At 58.8% G+C, this 17,024-nt stretch overlaps 5 protein-coding genes across 8 annotated transcripts; all 5 read left to right on the plus strand.

Moving 5' to 3' along the window:
- Positions 1-1,279: 1,279 nt before the first annotated feature.
- ABB37_05656 (putative pre-mRNA splicing factor) lies at positions 1,280-4,693 on the plus strand (the record flags this gene model as incomplete). Of its 2 annotated transcripts, none has more annotated exons than XM_015803763.1 (1): positions 1,280-4,693. In XM_015803763.1, exon 1 carries the CDS (start codon positions 1,391-1,393, stop codon positions 4,691-4,693), a length of 3,303 nt encoding a protein of 1,100 aa, XP_015657588.1. In that variant the 5' UTR covers positions 1,280-1,390. The 2 variants fall into 2 exon arrangements, with proteins under 2 accessions (XP_015657588.1, XP_015657589.1); XM_015803764.1 differs by having other exon boundaries at positions 1,337-4,693.
- A 1,027-nt stretch (positions 4,694-5,720) lies between these two features.
- On the plus strand, positions 5,721-9,744 carry ABB37_05657 (putative mitochondrial pre-mRNA splicing factor; the record flags this gene model as incomplete). Its single annotated transcript, XM_015803765.1, has 1 exon — positions 5,721-9,744. The coding sequence occupies exon 1, from the start codon at positions 6,052-6,054 to the stop codon at positions 9,742-9,744; it is 3,693 nt and encodes a 1,230-aa protein (XP_015657590.1). The 5' UTR covers positions 5,721-6,051.
- Positions 9,745-10,171: 427 nt separating this feature from the next.
- Positions 10,172-11,032, plus strand: ABB37_05658 (hypothetical protein; the record flags this gene model as incomplete). Its single annotated transcript, XM_015803766.1, has 1 exon — positions 10,172-11,032. The coding sequence occupies exon 1, from the start codon at positions 10,331-10,333 to the stop codon at positions 11,030-11,032; it is 702 nt and encodes a 233-aa protein (XP_015657591.1). The 5' UTR covers positions 10,172-10,330.
- An 812-nt stretch (positions 11,033-11,844) lies between these two features.
- On the plus strand, positions 11,845-12,912 carry ABB37_05659 (hypothetical protein; the record flags this gene model as incomplete). Of its 2 annotated transcripts, none has more annotated exons than XM_015803767.1 (1): positions 11,845-12,912. In XM_015803767.1, exon 1 carries the CDS (start codon positions 12,175-12,177, stop codon positions 12,910-12,912), a length of 738 nt encoding a protein of 245 aa, XP_015657592.1. In that variant the 5' UTR covers positions 11,845-12,174. The 2 variants fall into 2 exon arrangements, with proteins under 2 accessions (XP_015657592.1, XP_015657593.1); XM_015803768.1 differs by having other exon boundaries at positions 11,864-12,912.
- A 492-nt stretch (positions 12,913-13,404) lies between these two features.
- On the plus strand, positions 13,405-16,316 carry ABB37_05660 (hypothetical protein; the record flags this gene model as incomplete). 2 transcript variants are annotated; one of them, XM_015803769.1, is made up of 1 exon in its annotated part: positions 13,405-16,316. In XM_015803769.1, the coding sequence occupies exon 1, from the start codon at positions 13,491-13,493 to the stop codon at positions 16,314-16,316; it is 2,826 nt and encodes a 941-aa protein (XP_015657594.1). In that variant the 5' UTR covers positions 13,405-13,490. The 2 variants fall into 2 exon arrangements, with proteins under 2 accessions (XP_015657594.1, XP_015657595.1); XM_015803770.1 differs by having other exon boundaries at positions 13,407-16,316.
- Positions 16,317-17,024: the final 708 nt, after the last annotated feature.

Below are 17,024 nucleotides of genomic sequence, written 5' to 3' on the forward strand. Positions count from 1 at the left end.
GAATACGTGCTTGTCGGCGTTGGTGTTGTAGCAGCGGAGCGAGAACCTTTCGTGCATCTTCGTTTGTGCTCCTCCTCCTCCTCCTCCTCCTCCCTTCGTTGCGTCTTTTGTCAGCGTAGGTGTCTTTCCTCTTTGTTTTGATGTTTTCTCTCACGCGCGTGTGGCGGCGGAAGGCGGGGGCGTCTGCGGGAAAAAAGGAAACAACAAAAACGCTGATATATTCTTTTCCTTTTTAACATAACGCAACAACGCACGCTGCGGGAAATATCATCGCAAATGTGTGCTTTGCAGGTCTTTGGGGGTTTCTGTTTTGTACTTTCTTGAGACGGTGGCGCGTTTATTCGGATTGCTTATATATTTATATATATAATAAAGTCTATATGCAGTGTGTGGGGGGTGTCACAAGGGATTTGGGGCGATGAAGAAGCACACTGGAACACCGTCTTTTTGGTGATGGTGGGTCTTTGTCACTGCAGCATCCACCTACTCCTCAGCTTGTGGACTCTCTTATCACTGTGAGATTAAGTCGGACGAAGAACGCTTGCTGAACGATCAAAGTAAACGAAGCAAGCCAACAAAAAAAAAGGCAAACCTAGCAAATTCGAAAGGAGCAGCGCCACTGCAACGGGACAATTCCCTCTGTAATACCTAACTCATGGAGCCACAAACACACACACACACACATTGAATTCAAAAGTAGAAGTAAAGTATTTATATAAGTCTACTTAAGTTGATGATTCTTTATTGGTCTGTTTTTTCTTTCTGTTTCTGTAAGCTACGTATTTTTATTTATTTTTCCGAACTCTCCCCTTTTTAATGAGTGGGAAAAGCAAACAGCGAAAGAACTATGAACTCCATTGATTCTTTTCCGCGGTTTCGGTGAGCTCCCTGCAGCCGTCTCGTGGGGCTCTCTGGAAATGCAGCTTCCCTTCACACTGGCACGTCGCCGCCGGTGCCATCGTTGTTGTTGTTTTTCGGTTGCACGCCTAAACACGCACACGCGCACGGCTGTCCAGCGCGGCTGACGCCCGTCTCCACCCGCTGCGTTGTCCCGGTTTTTTCTTCTTCTCTCTCCCCGACCGAAGCGGTGTGGAGGAAAAGAGAAGACAGCGCAACGGATAAAGCGTCAACAAGGAAAAGCGATTATTCATCACGTGTGACGTCTCACAACGCTCTCCACTCGTGTGATCTTCCTGCGTCCTCCCTTTCTCTTTCTCTCCTCTTCTGTTGTTTTTATCTGTTCCCCAACTCTCTCGTACTTTCTCTTCCGTGTGGATATAGAGAGATACTGATATATAAATATATATATATATATATATATATATATGTACTCATTAGCACGCACCTTCCTTCTCAGAATAGAAAACAGCACGTTCAGGTCCAGATCTACATGTACGCGCCCTTGACCACAAGTGATGGCGTGCATGAGGCGTACAAGCGCACCCGGGACGGCGACCCCAACTCGACCTCCTCTTCAACCGAGCGTGCAGCAGCGTCCATTCACGAACAGGCGCAGCACTTCATTTCCCAGCTGGAACTGGGCGAGGTCCTCGAGCGCGATCGCGACACGACAGAGGGCATGATGACGGGTGCAGACGACTCCGCGCAGTGGGCCTACGGGGGCGACTACTTCTTTCGCCCACACGGCGACGAGCACAGTGACGACAAGGCCGCGTTGCGTGGCGCTCCGGGGTCTGCGGAACAGCAGCATCGCGCGGGTGACGACGCGCAGCTGGACAAGAGTCGCAAGGTGGTGGTGAACCCCACAATGGTCCCGCCCGCCTTCTTCACATCCGGAAACGACTTCTCACCCAGCACGGCTGCGCACGCGAAACCAGAGCATGGCGACAACGAAGCAGGAGGCAAGGATGAAGAGGAGAAAGGTCCAAGGGGGCCGTCGCGCTTCTTACACGCGGTGCTGCGTACGTCTGACATGGACATCATCGTGCCGGTTGTCAGCAACGCCTGCCCGCTCGCGGTGAGCGCGACGAAAGGCAGCGCGGCGCTGTCCGAGTTGAAGCGGTTGATGGACCGCGAGCGCACCAACCGAGAAGTGATGGACACCTCCAAATCGAACCTCGCGCAGCTTTTGCGAAAAGATGCCTTTGGCAGAGTGGCACAGAACGGGGAAGCGCTGACGACGGCGGAGGGGAGTCTGCAGCAGCAGCAACAGCAGTCGTCGGGTCTGAGGTCGCTGGAAGAAGCGCAACAAGATGAAGAAGAGGAGGCGGCGTACTTGAAGAGGCAGCTGCGATTAGAACAGGAACGGCTGGAGGAGGCGCGACGGCGCAGCGACGGTCAAGCTTCCTCATCGTCACAGCAATCCAGTCGCTCGAATAATAAAGTGAAGGATCAGGCTGCCTTGAAGGATGTCGGCGAAGGCGTGACACCGGATAGTCGTCGTCAGCGCAAAGAAGAGCAGCAGACTCGCATCGCGGAGCGCAAGAGACGTTTAGCCAGCCTGACCAGCGACATGCGCGAGTTGAAGCGGCGCGACGACATGCGACGTCAGAAGGAGTCCCTCCCCATCTTCCGCTGCAAGGACGAGCTTCTGCGCTACATTGGAGAGAACGCCGTGACAGTGGTGGTGGGCGAAACCGGCAGCGGCAAAACGACGCAGCTGGTGCAGTATCTGCATCACCGTGGCTACGCGCGACACGGCAAGATCATCGGCTGCACGCAGCCCCGTCGACTCGCCGCGATCGGCGTGGCGCGGCGTGTGAGTGACGAGATGGGGTGCGCGCTGGGCACCACGGTTGGCTACTCCATCCACCTCGACGACACGACCAGCGCCGACACCGAGGTGAAGTTCATGACGGACGGCGTGCTACTGCGCGAAACGGTGAGTGACCCGTCACTGGAGAAGTACAGTGTGATGGTGCTCGATGAGGCGCACGAGCGCTCCGTTGACACGGATGTGTTGATGGGAGTGCTGAAGCTGGCGCTGCGTCGCCGCGGCGATCTGAAGCTGATCGTCACGTCCGCCACCATGGACATACAAAAGTTCTCGATGTTTTTCGGTCATGCGCCGTGCTACGAGATTCCCGGCCAGACCTTCCCGGTGCAGCTTCAGTACAGCCCGTCGCCGGTGGTCGACTACGTGGCGGAGGCGGTGTTTCGTGTGTGTCAACTGCACCTGCAGATGCCGATGGAGGGCAAGCACGACATCCTTGTTTTCATGACTGGCAGAGAGGACGTGTACGGGACGTGTGAGTTGATCCGGCGCCGACTCGCGGAACTCAGTCCGCAGCACCTGGACACCCTTCTCATCCTCCCGTGCCTGTCCGAGGCGTCTTCATCTGCTGCGACCATCACCACCAGTGGCGACGTCGGCGTGCTGGACCCGACGCCAGCTGGGCAGCGGAAGGTTGTGGTGGCCACTAACGTCGCCGAGACCTCGCTAACGATTGACGGCGTGCGCTACGTGGTGGACTGCGGCTTCATGAAGACGAACGTCTACCGCCCCTCCATCGGTATGAACACGCTGCAGCGCTACCCTATCTCGCAGGCGCAAGCCGGTCAGCGCAAAGGTCGCGCCGGCCGCACCACCGAGGGCGTCTGCTACCGCCTCTACACCGAGGAACAGTACGCGCAGGAGATGCTGGTGAACAGCGTGCCGGAGATTCAGCGCAGCAGCGTCGACAGTGTGGTGCTGCTACTGAAGAGCATCGGCATCCGCCGCCTGCGCGATTTTGACTTCATGGACGCCCCGCCTGTCGCGAATGTGCGGAACAGCATGTTTCACCTGTGGGTCTTGGGATTTCTGGATGACGAGGGGGCGATCACGGCACAGGGGCAGCAGGCGCTGGAGTTCCCCATTTCGCCCGCGCTAGCGAAGCTGCTCCTGGCGAGCACCGAGCAGGGCTGTGCGGTGGAGATGGCCCGTGTGGTGTCGATGATCTCCGCAGACCCGAAGAACCTGTTTGAGCTGCCCAAGGGTCGTGAGAAGGCCGCCCATCAGCACCACAGCCGCTTCTACTCCAACGACTCTGACCACCTGACGCTGCTGCACGTCTTCACGCAGTACCTCGAGCACGGTCGATCGCGACAGTGGGCGCAGGATCACTTCCTCCACGCCCCGACGCTGGCGAGGGCGTACGATGTGCTGGTACAGCTGATGGAGCGGGTGCGGAAGCTGCACCTCCCGCTGCAGTCGTGCGGCCCAGGGGAGCTAGACAAGGTGCGCTATTGCATCGCGACGGCGTTCGCCTTGCAGGCGGCGCAACGCTCGGATCGGCGGTGGACCGACTACCGCCCGCTGCTGAATGCTGGGGTGACGTGCGCCGTCCACCCCGCCTCGGCCATTCACGCCCGCAGTGAAATGCCACCCTACCTCGTCTACAACGATCTCTTGCTGACGCAGAAGGAGTACCTGGTGATGGTGACCGCCGTGGAGCCGGAGTGGCTGGTGGAGGCCTCGCACGGCATCTACGAAATGCGGCATTCATCGTCGTCGTCTACAGCGACGAAGAGCACGTCGGTCGTCCCCGCAGGTGTCACAACAGCCAACGACGAAGTCAAAGTTGCACCTCCAAGGGCTTTATCTTCCTCGGCGGCCACCGTTGCACCGGCAGCAACGTTAGCCACCACGAGCAGCCGCACCGCTGCGAGTCTCTCTGCTCCTCGTGCGGCCGCTGCCGTGAAGAAGCCAGCTTTTGGAATGCTTTCCTCAAAGCGGCGGCCCAACATCTAACGCAAGGTCGCCGTTTATTTTTTACTGGTGGGGAAACGAGGTGGGGAGACCACTGAAATTTCTGGTAGGCGCTTTGCCGAGATGAAGGACAACGAGGCAGTCTGGTGCTGCTGAGACAGAGGTGCCACGGACAGCCAGGAGGAAGCAAAGCTTTCATTACATTGTCGATGATTTATTTTACTTTCCGCGGCTCCTCGTTGTTCGCAAGCAGTTCACTCGTTGTGCAAGGGGGTTTTTTTTTAAGGCTAAAGATTCAGTACTTACTCGTTAAGGCGGCTCTTTCTCCCAATAGCGCGTACCGCGCCTTCTTGATCATCGACTTGCGGGTAAAAGTTGCAAATACTCCGTGCAGCAACGCAGGCCTTTCAATGGAAATGCGGGCGTTTTTGTTTAATATGAAACCTAGCTTTTTGCTTTCGCACAATCCCTTTTTTCTCCTCTATCCCGGTGTCCCCAGCGGCGTTGCCTCTCTTCTCCGTCTCATCGGCGTTGCAACACCGCATGGTGGCCACTGCCGACGCTTTCCATACACAAACCGGGCGTGTCTCTTTGTTGTTTGTGTTTGCCTGCCATTTCTGACTTGAGTGTGTGTACATCTAGAAAGTCCATTATAAGCTCTTACATTGACTCTCTCATAGCAGTAAAAAAGGGGGAAGCAAGAAGGAGGAACGAAAAGGTTCCTACTACGGTTCGGGCTAGTTCGTCGCCTCGCTGCTTTCTGTGTTTGGGGATACCGTCAACACACACCCCAGCAGAAGTACAGCTGCGTAGAAGCGTACGATGACATAGCGGCTTCAATTCACTGGAGAACAAAAAAACCCTGCTGACACACCTATATATATATATATATATATGAGTATTTTTCTTAGTTTGCTTACAAAGCGGAATCACGAGAACGCTGCATTTCGTTGTTGTTTTGGTGCACTTCCTTCTTTATCATTAGTATTGTTATTACTGCCTTATCTTTGATTTCTACGTGTCGTGGGGGTTCACTACACGTACTGGTCGCTGACCGCGCTTAACTCTATATGGGGGTGTTCCACTACGCGCTGTTGGTCCTGCCTCTCGCCGCCTCCCTTTCCATTTCCTTCATTGAACGAACGCTGGAATTTTCGCGTTATCTTCTTTTCGTAAATACATCGCTCTTTGCCCTCAATTGTTTGTGGAACCTCGCGGACGTGGCAACGAGCGTTACGGTCTTCCTGCTCGTCTGCTTCTGCTCCGCGCCGTTCTGTGTGGTGTGTGTGGTGTACCTTGCCGTGAACTGGGACTTGCTTGTTCACCTGGCGCGTCTGTTGTGTGTGAGTGAGCCGCAGAACCCCATTGACCTCGCCGTGACGGAGGTCCCGCTGCAGCCCATGAATCTTTTCCGTGGCATTCAGCACTACTTCTCCGCGAATGAGGCAAACTTGACGGAGCTGCTGGACACGCGGGTGTACGTGTGGAACATTCCGGCCGGAAGCACGACTCTGACGGACCGCACCCTGCGCGTCGGCCGCACCACCACCCGCTCCATCGCCGCCACCTGCGCCCACCTCGACGAGGCAGAGGCCGATCACTACATCGTCTTCAACTTCTCCCCATTGATGATGGAGCTGGTCGACGGCTGCCACCGCGGGCAGGTGCTCGACTTTTCGAAGCAGTCGGTGGAGAACTTCGGTCTGATAATGGAGGTGTGCTTCACCATACGCAAGTGGATCAGCGCCGGCGACTTCGAGGCTGCCCTGCACAGCCCTTCCGCCGCGTCCCCAACGACGAAGCACAGCGGGGTGGCCGGGGCACCAGGCCGTTCCCACACCCACTGCGCCGTCCTCGCCTTCCTGGAAGAGACCCCTGCCATTACCCACCCCAACTATGCGGCGATGATGGCGGCCTGTTACTTGATCTTTTCCGGCTTCCCCACCTACGGCGGCAGCGGAACGCTGGAGTTTGTGGAGAAGGAAATTGGTGTGGCTCGCAGCGTCTACCACGCCCTGTCGCAGGTGAGCTACATCAACTACTTCCAGCTGCTCTTTGAGATTCCCGAGGTGCCGAACAAGAAGCGGCTTACCCTCACCCGCGTCTCGCTGCACAACATGAGCGCCCTCTTTCAGAAGAAGCTGGGCTTGCAGCTGGAGAATGGGGAAGGGCAGCCGCCGAAGCTGTTCAGCGACCCCGAGGCGTGGAGTCTGGGTGACGCGGAGACGCTGGAGATGTACCTCGACGTCAACGAGAGCGTCTTTGGGGACTTTGTCTTGAACGTCTTCCAGTACGATGTGCTGCCCCTGCCCGCCGACTTTGACGAAGCGAGTCTGCAGGGGCCGTTCGGCACCACAGGCGCCATACAAGGTGGTGGTGGTGGTGGGGGGGTCCTCTCCTCCGCCGGCGGTGTAGACGCCTCTTCCTCCGCCTCTTTTGCGCAGTCGCTGTCGTCGCCTTCCTTTGACCACGGCGCTTCCCCCGCGTTGAACCGCTTTGTGATTGGCAACGCACGCTCGAAGAAGATGGTGCAGAAGAGGCGGCTGTTCCGTCTCGCCTTTAGCACCATCTTCATTGCCCAGTGCGTGCACCGCGTGCGTGTGCAGGACATGGACTACGCCGGCGCCAACGCCTTGTTGGACGACTTTTACGTGCAGCTGCACTTTGCCGAGTGTGAACCGGCTGAGAAGGACATGGAGTACATTGAGCAGATCAGCCAACGGGTCGAGCAGTCGCCGCAGCGGCAGATGATCAACTCCCGGCGCGACCCACGCGACCTCCTCGGGCTGACGCGTGCCGGTGGTCCGTACTCCTCCAGCCGCTACCGCGACGCCAACCCCGAGGCGTACGGCGGAGGTGTGTACTACCGCAGCGACGGCACGCGACAAGGCGGTCGGGAGAGCATGGACCGCCGCTGGCAGGAGCCGTCGATGCCGCTGACCGGCGCAACGATGTTGTACTTCCCCACCTCGCTGAACATGGTCGGCGAGGACGAGCGCCGCTTTGACGAGGAGGACGATGTGGCGGAGGCGGAACCGGAGTTGGTGCGGGTGCAGCCGCGTCCGGGGGCGACGACAGCGCGGCTCCGGCAGCCCACGCCGGAGCGGATGTATGGTGGCGGCGTCCCCATCTACGATGATACGGCAGAGAAGAAGAGCCCGTTGAAGGAAGCTGCGGCGTCTGCAGCACCGCCGCACGCGCCCCCTTCACCACCGCCACCTCCTCCTGTGTCGAGTGCCACCCCGCTCAAACATGCTGACCCGATGCTGGGGGAGTCTCCTCCACCTCGAATGCCACCACCACCACCACCGCCGCCGAGTGGACTGCCGCCCCCTCCTCCGCCTCCCGGCAAACTCCCTCCTCCACCTCCTCCCTCCGCTCCGCCTACGGGGCAGCAGCCACCACCACCACCACCACCACCACCGGGTAAGCTCCCCCCTCCTGCACCACCAGCAGGACTGCCGCCGCCGCCGCCACCGCCGTCGTCATCCTCTTCGAACAAGCTGCCTCCACCGGCGCCGCCATCGGGTGTGCCGCCTCCGCCGCCGCCGGGTGGCCCGGGCGCACCACCACTGCCTCCTCCACCAGCAGCAGCGGCAGCAGTCGCGACGGTGAAGCCGAAGCCGGTGTACACGGGCCCTCGTCTCAAGACTTTCTTTTGGAAGAAAATCACCAAGCCGAGCGGCATCTGGGCCGTATCGGACAGTGACGTGGTGCGACGCGCCGTTGTGGACGAGTCCTTCGTGCGGCAGCTCTTCGAGGTGAAGGCGGTCACCCAGACCAGCTTGGCAGATGCGTCGGCGAAGAAGGCGGAGCAGGAGCGGCGCAACGAGCTCCGCAGCAACGTCCTCACGGGTCAGCGTCTGCAGAACATTGGGATTGCGTTGAAACGCGTGCAGGTGCCGGTGGAGGACCTGTGCACCGCGCTCATCGGGTGCGATGCCACGGTGCTGCCGGTTGAGCGGCGCGAGATCCTCTCGGCTGCCCTTCCCACCCCTGAAGATGTGGCAGCGCTGGCGATAGAGAAGAAGGCGGGCCGGGTGCTGTGGTCGGATGTGGAAACGTACCTGTTCACGATGGCGACGACCGTGAAGGATGTGCGGGAGCGCTTGCACCTGTGGACGGCGGCGGAGGAGCTGCCGGAGTCAATACGCTCTGCTGCTAGTCTGCTGTCGTCCGTCGAGGCCGCCGTGCGGGTCATCACCCAACGCAGCGGCCGTTTTGCGCGCATGATGCGTGCCATCTTAGCCTTTGGCAACTACCTGAACCGCGGCACTCCCCACGCCGACGCGGAGGGCTTCCGGCTGGAGAACCTGAACCAGCTGAATTTCGTGAAGAGCGCGGATGGCAAGACAACGGTGCTGATGGCGTTGGTGATCTCCCTGCTCGAGGCGGACGAGAAGCAGCACCTGTTGCCGAAAGGCGGTGATGATGATGATCCGAAACGAGAAACGAGTCGACCTCCTCCTCCATCATCCACCAGCGAGAACGTGCCTGACCCCGACGTGAAAGACGTGCTGCGCTTCGTCGAGGATGTCAGCTGCATTCGCGCTGTCTCGGCCAGTCCGTTGCAGGACATGGGCCAGCAGGTCACCCAGCTCAACTTCACTCTCCAGCGCATGCGGCGTGTCGTGGAGGAGGCGAAGGACGTGAAGGCGTGGTACGAGAAGCGGCTGCCCTCCGTCAACCCTGCCGAGTCGAAGGACGCGTTGCCTGCGTTGCTGGCGACGGCGGTGGAGCGCGACCTGACCACTGTCGGGCAACTCGCCCTCAAGTACCAGCAACTGCGTGAGGACGTGTCCGCGATGCTGGCCTCCTACGGCGAGGACCCAAACGGCGATGAGACAATTGTGTGGGGGTACGTACTGCAGTTCAGCAAAGATGTGCAGCAGTGTGTGGAGAAGGTGACGTCGTCGAAGCTGACGAAGCGGCGGCTGATGGGCGCGCCAGCCGATGAGAAGTCGGCGAAGGACGGAGCGGAAACGACGGGGCAAGGTAGCGCGAAGGCGTCTTCCGCCTCTGCGACAACCGGCTCAGGTGGACTCCGTCGAGCGCGTCTGCCGAAGCTCGTCGATGACGGGGAAGATGACTGAGAGTGCGTGGGCGAATTTGCGGCTCAGAAGGCGGAGGAATCAAAAGGATGAAGAAGAAGGAAAAAGACCTTTACCATCGTTTCTCATTACAACTCGAACAAGAAAGGAGAAGACGAAGCAGAAAGGCATTTTAGGGGAGAAGAAAGGCGTTCTTTTCTTTCTTCAGTACTACGTGAAATTGAAAGGCGCGCAGGTTGTGTGAAGGATGCTGAGGGGGAGAGAGGAGGACGCGACGCCGTACAGAAATGCTCGCCTCTCTTTTTTCTTTTCATGACTGTTTTTTGTCTTCTCTGCATGTGTGTGTGTGTGTCTGTGCCGGTACTCGCAAACGCGCTCTTCACCCATATCGATATCTCTTCTTCTCCCTCCTCCGTTGTTTTCCTCTGCCACATCTGAAATAATTTTTCTTGTACCTCCCTCTGCTCCCAGGAACGGCTGCTCAACAAGAGGTGCGCAAAGGTGAGAAGAGACAACGTGCACGCACGTAGATGGGAATACGCTTCTCTGCTCGCCGTCCTTAGCCGTTATTAGTGTTTTGTAGTACCTTCATTATCGTTTTTCTCTTTCGACGGTGTTCAGCGTCACGATGCCTCCCCGTGCAGCGCGCGCGCCCAAGAAGGACTCCGTGGCGGTGGCGGTCAGGCGAAACTTGATCACCGCACCCGTCACCCGAGCAAGCAAGAAGGCCACGGCTGCGTCAACGCGCACGACGGCCGCAACACCGAAGCCAAATGCCTCTCGCTCGCGAGTCTCCAGACGAAAGCAGGGTATTGTCCCTCAAAAGGCCCCCGAGTGGCAACAGCAGGCATTAAAGACTGCCGCCGCCGACGCCAAACGTCAAGGAAAGAACAGTCGTACCAGCGGTGACAGATCCGACACAGGGACCAAAAAAGGCGCTGCGAATAAGGCCAAGAAAGGCAAAAACGAAGGTGAAGGTGAAGAAGAGGAAGATGCGTCAGAGCCCGCCGCTTGCTCGGACGGGGACGACACCGCGAACGCCGCCGCCGAAGAGGGGAGTGAGGCGAGTGCCGGAAACGCACGAGGGCGTAAAACAACGAGAGCTGCCGCTGCAGCGAAGCGGCCACGGACGTCTGCCGCAACGGACAGTGAGGCGCCGGGCAAGCGCGCAAAACGGCCGAAGGTGGAGACGCTGCTGTGTCCGCGGTGCAAGCTGCGCATGGATCAGTGGCCGTTTTGTGGGTTGTCCGGCGAACCGCACGTGGTACCGGAGGAGTCGGTGGAGACAGCGTCAGAGTCTGCCGTTGCCTCCCCAACGACGGTGGAGTGAAGAGGAGTGCTGTCTCGGAGGCATGTGTGTTTTTAAACGCACACTGATGACCGGCCCTGATGATGCCGGTCATATTGCAGTTTAAAGGCAGCTGCTCACGGCGATGTTGCTATTTTGGGGGCGAGAGACAGTACAAGGGAGGCTTCGATGTCGCGCCACGTCAGTCGTGTGGCGGGCCGCGCTGATTCCGTCTTGAAACTTTCCTTCTACTCCCCTTTCATTAGGCCGATCCCCCTCCACCCTCTCCTCAATTCGTTATCACAATTATTACTGCAAACCTCTTTTTTTTTTCATTCCTCGGCGTACCAATGCACAGCTCTTTTGCTTTCCTAATATTGTTGCTGTTACTACTCTACGTATCATAAATACTCTGGCGGGGCTCCACCGTTTTTGTTGAGCGTAATACCCCCGTCCGCATCATAACTGCTTCTTTTCCGTATTCTTGTGGCCACCATTGTAAGAGAGCACATACACTTCAAAGAAAAAAGAGAAAAAAACGAAGCAACTACCTCTGGCGACAACAGCAGGGAAGGAGACGCGCTCACCGGGATTGTTCCTCCTCCATCGCGAGTACTTCTTTTCCTTTTCCAGCGGTGACACGTTTGCAGCTCGTTGTTTCGTGTGCACCAAAAAGGCCGTCGATGGACAATCTCTGGTGAGAGTTCCTCTCGCAGTTAAGAATGATACGCGGTGGGCCGGCAAGCGGCGGAGTTGCGGTGCGACATCTTCGACTTACAAAACAAAATTTGCAAGCGAACGTCTTTCCTTCTCCCCTTCTTTCTCTATCTCTGTGTGTGTGTGTGTGTTCACCAAGCACGTTTAATTGCCGCTAGTGTTGGGTTTGTATTCGGAGCGCACGCCAGCCGCGTCGCGCCAAAACAAAATCAGACAAAAATCAAGAGCCGATTGTCTACGAAGCTCGCTTGGTAGAGAGACGCGGATTATTTGCTTTTTGTGTTTCGGTTTTTTCATGATCCACTGCTGTTGGAGTGAACGGGCTTCCCACATTAACTAACGCGCCTCCCGCTGTGTGCGCGTGCTTTTGCTCTTTGATTTTCACGGAGAGTACGCGGAGCGCTTCCCGGCTAGCTCCCTCCTCTCATCATTTCAATCTATTCAAATTATCGTGCGTCACGGTCCCGATGATGGTGCCTCCGGTGGTAGGGGTGCAGCATGACCAAACCACGTCCACGACGATCGCTGCAGAGGTCGGTGGCCCCACCACCTCCACTTCTACAACAGCCGCACCAGCGACGTGGACGATGGACGCAGCGATGATGTGGGTGGTGGCCGCCTTCTACCTCGCCGTGATGGCAACTGCAGCGACCTACTTTGTGAAGCGGTGGCGCCGGCGTGCCTACGGCCCTGGCTCGGCTGCCGGTGCTCGCAGCGGCACGGGTGGGCGGGAGGAGCGAGCGGCCCTGACCGGCGGTGGTAGTGGTGGTGCGGGCTCCGACGGCGCAGGCGGAGAGGCCGGCTTTCTCGCTACGATAGGGTCGATTATTGACCGCGTCATGAACCGTGCCGCGCTGGACGGCGCCGCCGCCTTCAAGGGCAGTGGCCGCCACCGCAGCAGCAGCCCGGGCCACCGGTACAAACCCGGTGCAGGCCACGCCTTGTTGCGTAGGATCGCTCCCTTTCTGCCCGGTGCACAAGGGCGAGCGGCCGCGGCGAGGCGGAATAAGGAAAAGGATGAAGCGGCAGAGGAGGCGGTGGAGGTGGAGGCGGGCAACGCTGGTGGGGGTGTGCGGTCGGATGCGAGTCCCACACGGAACGTCGCGGCCGTTGCTTCTCCTCTTAACGGTGGTGTGGGCGAGGGGGGCCCTGTGCCGCCGGGCGGGATGCCCGCCACGATGACCGCACGAGATCTAGGACACTAGGAAGGAAAAGAGAAGTAGATGTTCTCTCTTCCTTTCTCTCTCTCCTGTCCTCTATCAAAAGCTTTCCCTACCAATATAAGAATACTGTTTTGCGTCTTTTCGTTGTCATTGCTTCTTCTTCTGCCGCAATTGGCGGTGGATTGTTTCCTCGTCTCGGGAGAGAAGACGACCTCCACCTTTCCTTTCGTTGCGGTGCCCGTGTGCGGTTTTCGAAAAGACATACTTTTAGCTCTGAGACGGGAACAGGTTGTTGACATGTGGCATCGAGTTCGCCATGTACACAACCGAAAATAAAAACTAAAGGACCTACGTCCGCGTACGTGCGCATTCAAGATCGCGCCTACACAAGTTTTCTGGCGGTCTTGTCTAATCGCGCAGCGTCACTCCCGAAGCCGCTCGTCAGTGGGCTGCTTCACACTGGGAAAAAAACGCCCCTCTTCCATTTTCTATATCCTTTCCTCCTCCTCCTCCACTTTTTCTTTTTACCTTCCGAGAGCCGCATAGCTCGCAGTATTTCTTGTTTACTATTTCTGTTCTTCAGTGATTCACGTATTGTTTCCTCTCATCTTTCTGCAACGATGACGGAGACCGTTGCCAAAGCCGGTTTTCTGGAGACACCCTTCTCCCCTCACCCACACTCCGCAAATGGCGCCCGCCTGTCATCCGGCTCTCTCATCTCCACCGGGACCGGTGCGGCGAAGCCTTCGGTGGCTGCCCCGGCGTCTCGCAAGCCCGCTCACAGCGCCTCCTTCGTCTCCGCGGCGGGCGACGCGGACCCTTACGCCCTCCTCTGCTCGAACCCGGCCCACGCCCCTCCGTCGCTGGCTCAGCGCACACACGGAACGGAGGCGCTCTTCCAGTACTACGCCCAGCGCGGCTACAAGGAGCTGCTGATGGAGTCGAACAGCGCGGACGCCAGCAAGGCAGTGCAAATGTGCCTTGCAGGTAAAGCCGACTCGAACGTGGAGGCCGCGGCGCTAAGCGCTGGCGGGCCCATGGCAGAGAAGCACCTGTCCGGTAAACGAAGGCAGCCACAGCCGAAGCACATACAGGCGATTGATCGCTGCCTTGCCGCTCCACCGACCGGCACGCCGGCGCCTCTTCGACTTCCTCGGGCGCAGGACAAGCACTCCTCTTACCTCTCCCAGCAGGCAGATGAGGAGCGCGCACAGGCGCAGGCACAGCGCCGCGCACATCTGCATCAGCCGCCCACGGAGTCAGCCTACGTCGGCCGCTTCTACCCTGCTGGGGTCGATGTGCTGCCGCACGTCAACGCATTGCGTCTGACCGGCAGTACGAAGAAGGCGACAAATACTTCTGCCAACGGCAGCCCCGTCGCTCGCTCCCCCTCCCCGGTCCTCAGTCAAAGCGCTTCTCTTGTCGGTGCCACTGCGCGCGGTCCGGCGCCGCCACTGTCCCCCAGCGGTGGCGTATGGTCATCCGGCTCGGCAAAGCTGGAGGTGACTGCACCACCCGACGGTACACCGACGACTGCAGCCCCGCCGTGCACACCAGAGGAGGTTGTGGCGCAGACGACGCAGCAGCGCGATGGGTTGCACCTGTTGGTGCAGCAGATTGATGAGGCCTTCGTGGCCGCCTACCGCCTGCGCCACCCCGACGCGGCGAGGCGCCAGAGGGAGCGCGAGTCCGCCGCGGCGGCTCGTCTCTCCTCCCAAGCCGCCGCACAGCTCCTGGCGGACGGGCCAAAGAAGCGCAAGTCTACTGCCGCCAAGCGGGGAGACAGCGCGAAGAAGAAACGGAAGTCCACTGCGCTTGCCACCGCAACGCCTGCCGCAGTGGAAGGCAGCTTCCCGGCAAACCTGTCGCTCTTTCGCTCGTCGTTGCTGCTGTTGAGCAACGAAGACGGTGCCGTGACGCTGGACCAGCTGTGTACGATGGCCGCTGACGTGCCTTTCAACGTCCCTGTTGTCTCCGTTGTGGGAGGAGGCGCCGCCGCCGTTGCGTCCGGCAGCGCCGTCCAGCGGCTCTTCCGCGTGCTGAACGCAAACACGCGGGCTCCAAACGCGGTAGATGCGGCGGACCTGCTGCTCGCCGTCGCCTCCGCCGCCACCGCTGGCGGACTCCCGGGGCGGCAGCCGGGCGTACCCAGCGACAACTCTGCCTCCCACGCCCCAGCGTCGATATCGGGCGGTGGTGGCGGCACCGCGGCCGCACGGGCGAGCAACAGCAACGCGACGACCGGCAGCAACAAAGGGCGGACGTTGGGAACCAGCGTGGTGAGCGGTGGGGCCGCCGCCTCTGGGGGGTCCATAAGCGGCACGCACCGCAACTCTACCCAGAGCTTCGCGCGAGGGATCGGCACCCCGACCAGCGCCGTACCGCACCCCCAGCCGTCGTCCGTCTCCTTTGCGAGCAACGCACACAGCTCCAAGATTCACCCGGCCGGCGCGAGTGGGGCGTGGAAGGACGCCGCCAGCCCCGTCGGCTTCCCTGGCAAGCAGCAGAACGCCAGCCCACCCGAGCTGAAAGACAGCCGCAAGTGCGTCCTTGTCCTAGAGCTGCTGGACGCCCTCGACGCCCTGCTCAACAGCGCCGAGACAAAGCAGATTGTGCGGTGGGAGTGCTTCATGGTGCTGGCGGCGGAGGGCCACGGCTACATTCACAAGTCCCAGCTCGTCTTTCTGCGACGGCATGCCTACCGCGACGGGTCCGTGTCAGAGGCAAGCGCGGCTGTCACGGCCAGCATGGTTCGCGCCCTCGAGGATGCCTTCAGCGTCGTCGCCGCCGAGGAGGAGGCAGCGTTCTTGAAGGCGAATAGGAAGGGACGTAAGGGCGCTGCGGCACGAGCGAGCGTGGGCGCCCATCAGAAGTCGGCCATCCCGCTGCATCTGATGCGCAAGTCGCACATGGACTTCGAGCTTTTCTGCCGGTTTTTCGATGCGCTGCCGCAAATGTCGGCCGCCTTTGCGCATGTGTGGCTCCCACTGCTCATAAGCGGCGCGCGGAGGCCACTGACCCCGTCTACGGTATCCGAGGAGGAGGAGGAGGGTGGGCCCCTCTCTGGTGGCAAGACTACTGCGGTAGAAGATGCGGTGTTAGGGGATGGAGAAGCTGGGAGGCGAAAGGGCGCAGAAGGGTTAGACAGCGTCCAGGACGCGAGTTTCCCTAAGATGAGCGGGGGCGGCGCCGAGGCGGTGGCTCGTTCGTTGTCGAAGCCCATCAGCGCCCCGGGTGTGGGTGGGGAGGACGATGAGGGCTTTCCGTTAGAGTTGCTGGGCGACACGCCCTCCGTCCGTCAGGCGGCCATCCAGCGGATGCTGACGAAGCGGTTGGAGCAGCTGCAAGAGGCGTGTGATGCGTTGGAAAAGGAAAAGCTGCAGGCTGAGGCCGCCGCAGCGGCAACTGAGGCGTTTGGCAGCCCGGAGATCGCAGCAACACCTTAATTTGCAGTAGTACGGGTGGTATGCCGCCCTCGATGTACACGAGATGTTTGTGTGTCTGTAGTTTTATTTGTTTTTCACCTCTCCCTGAACCCGCAGCGCTGATCTAAAGAAAAAAAACTGAAGCGAGAGATTTTTCCTTTTCTCACTTTCATCTGGGCGTTTAACAGGGGACAAGAATGTACAACACGATAAAGAAGAGCTGTTCAAGTACACTCGTGAGTCTTCTTTTCTCTTTCAACGCGACACGTGCAACCCGCCATGTCTCATTGTATCGTTACCACCGTGGTCTTCAAAGGGTTTTTATTCCTTCTCTCTGTTGTTAGTTTTTTTTTTTTCAGTTTAGATATGCAGACAACTGCGCAGACGTGGTGCTATGTGCCGCTTTCTGTTTCCTTATTTGGTCACCACGTAGAGCTCGCTTGTACGTATGCGCCGCTACTATATGTTCTCCTTTGTACCTCGCTTCGTTTTCTTCTTGATGTAAACCACCAACTTTGTCCTTCTCTCCGCGACGTGCGTTGCGCATGCTCGTATGCATTCTTAGATGTACATCCACGTGGCAGTGGAACAATTTCCAGAGTGAAAAGCAGCTTTTAAAAGGTATGGAAAAGAACGAAAAAGAGAACTATGTGATTCGTGCGCTGACATGAATGCGTGCTCACGGGTGTGGTCTGCTCTTTTTACCTTTTTCTTCAGTGTTGTTCAGCT

Source organism: Leptomonas pyrrhocoris (assembly GCF_001293395.1).
Source record: "Leptomonas pyrrhocoris isolate H10 chromosome Unknown, whole genome shotgun sequence".
Classification (NCBI taxonomy): domain Eukaryota; phylum Euglenozoa; class Kinetoplastea; order Trypanosomatida; family Trypanosomatidae; genus Leptomonas; species Leptomonas pyrrhocoris.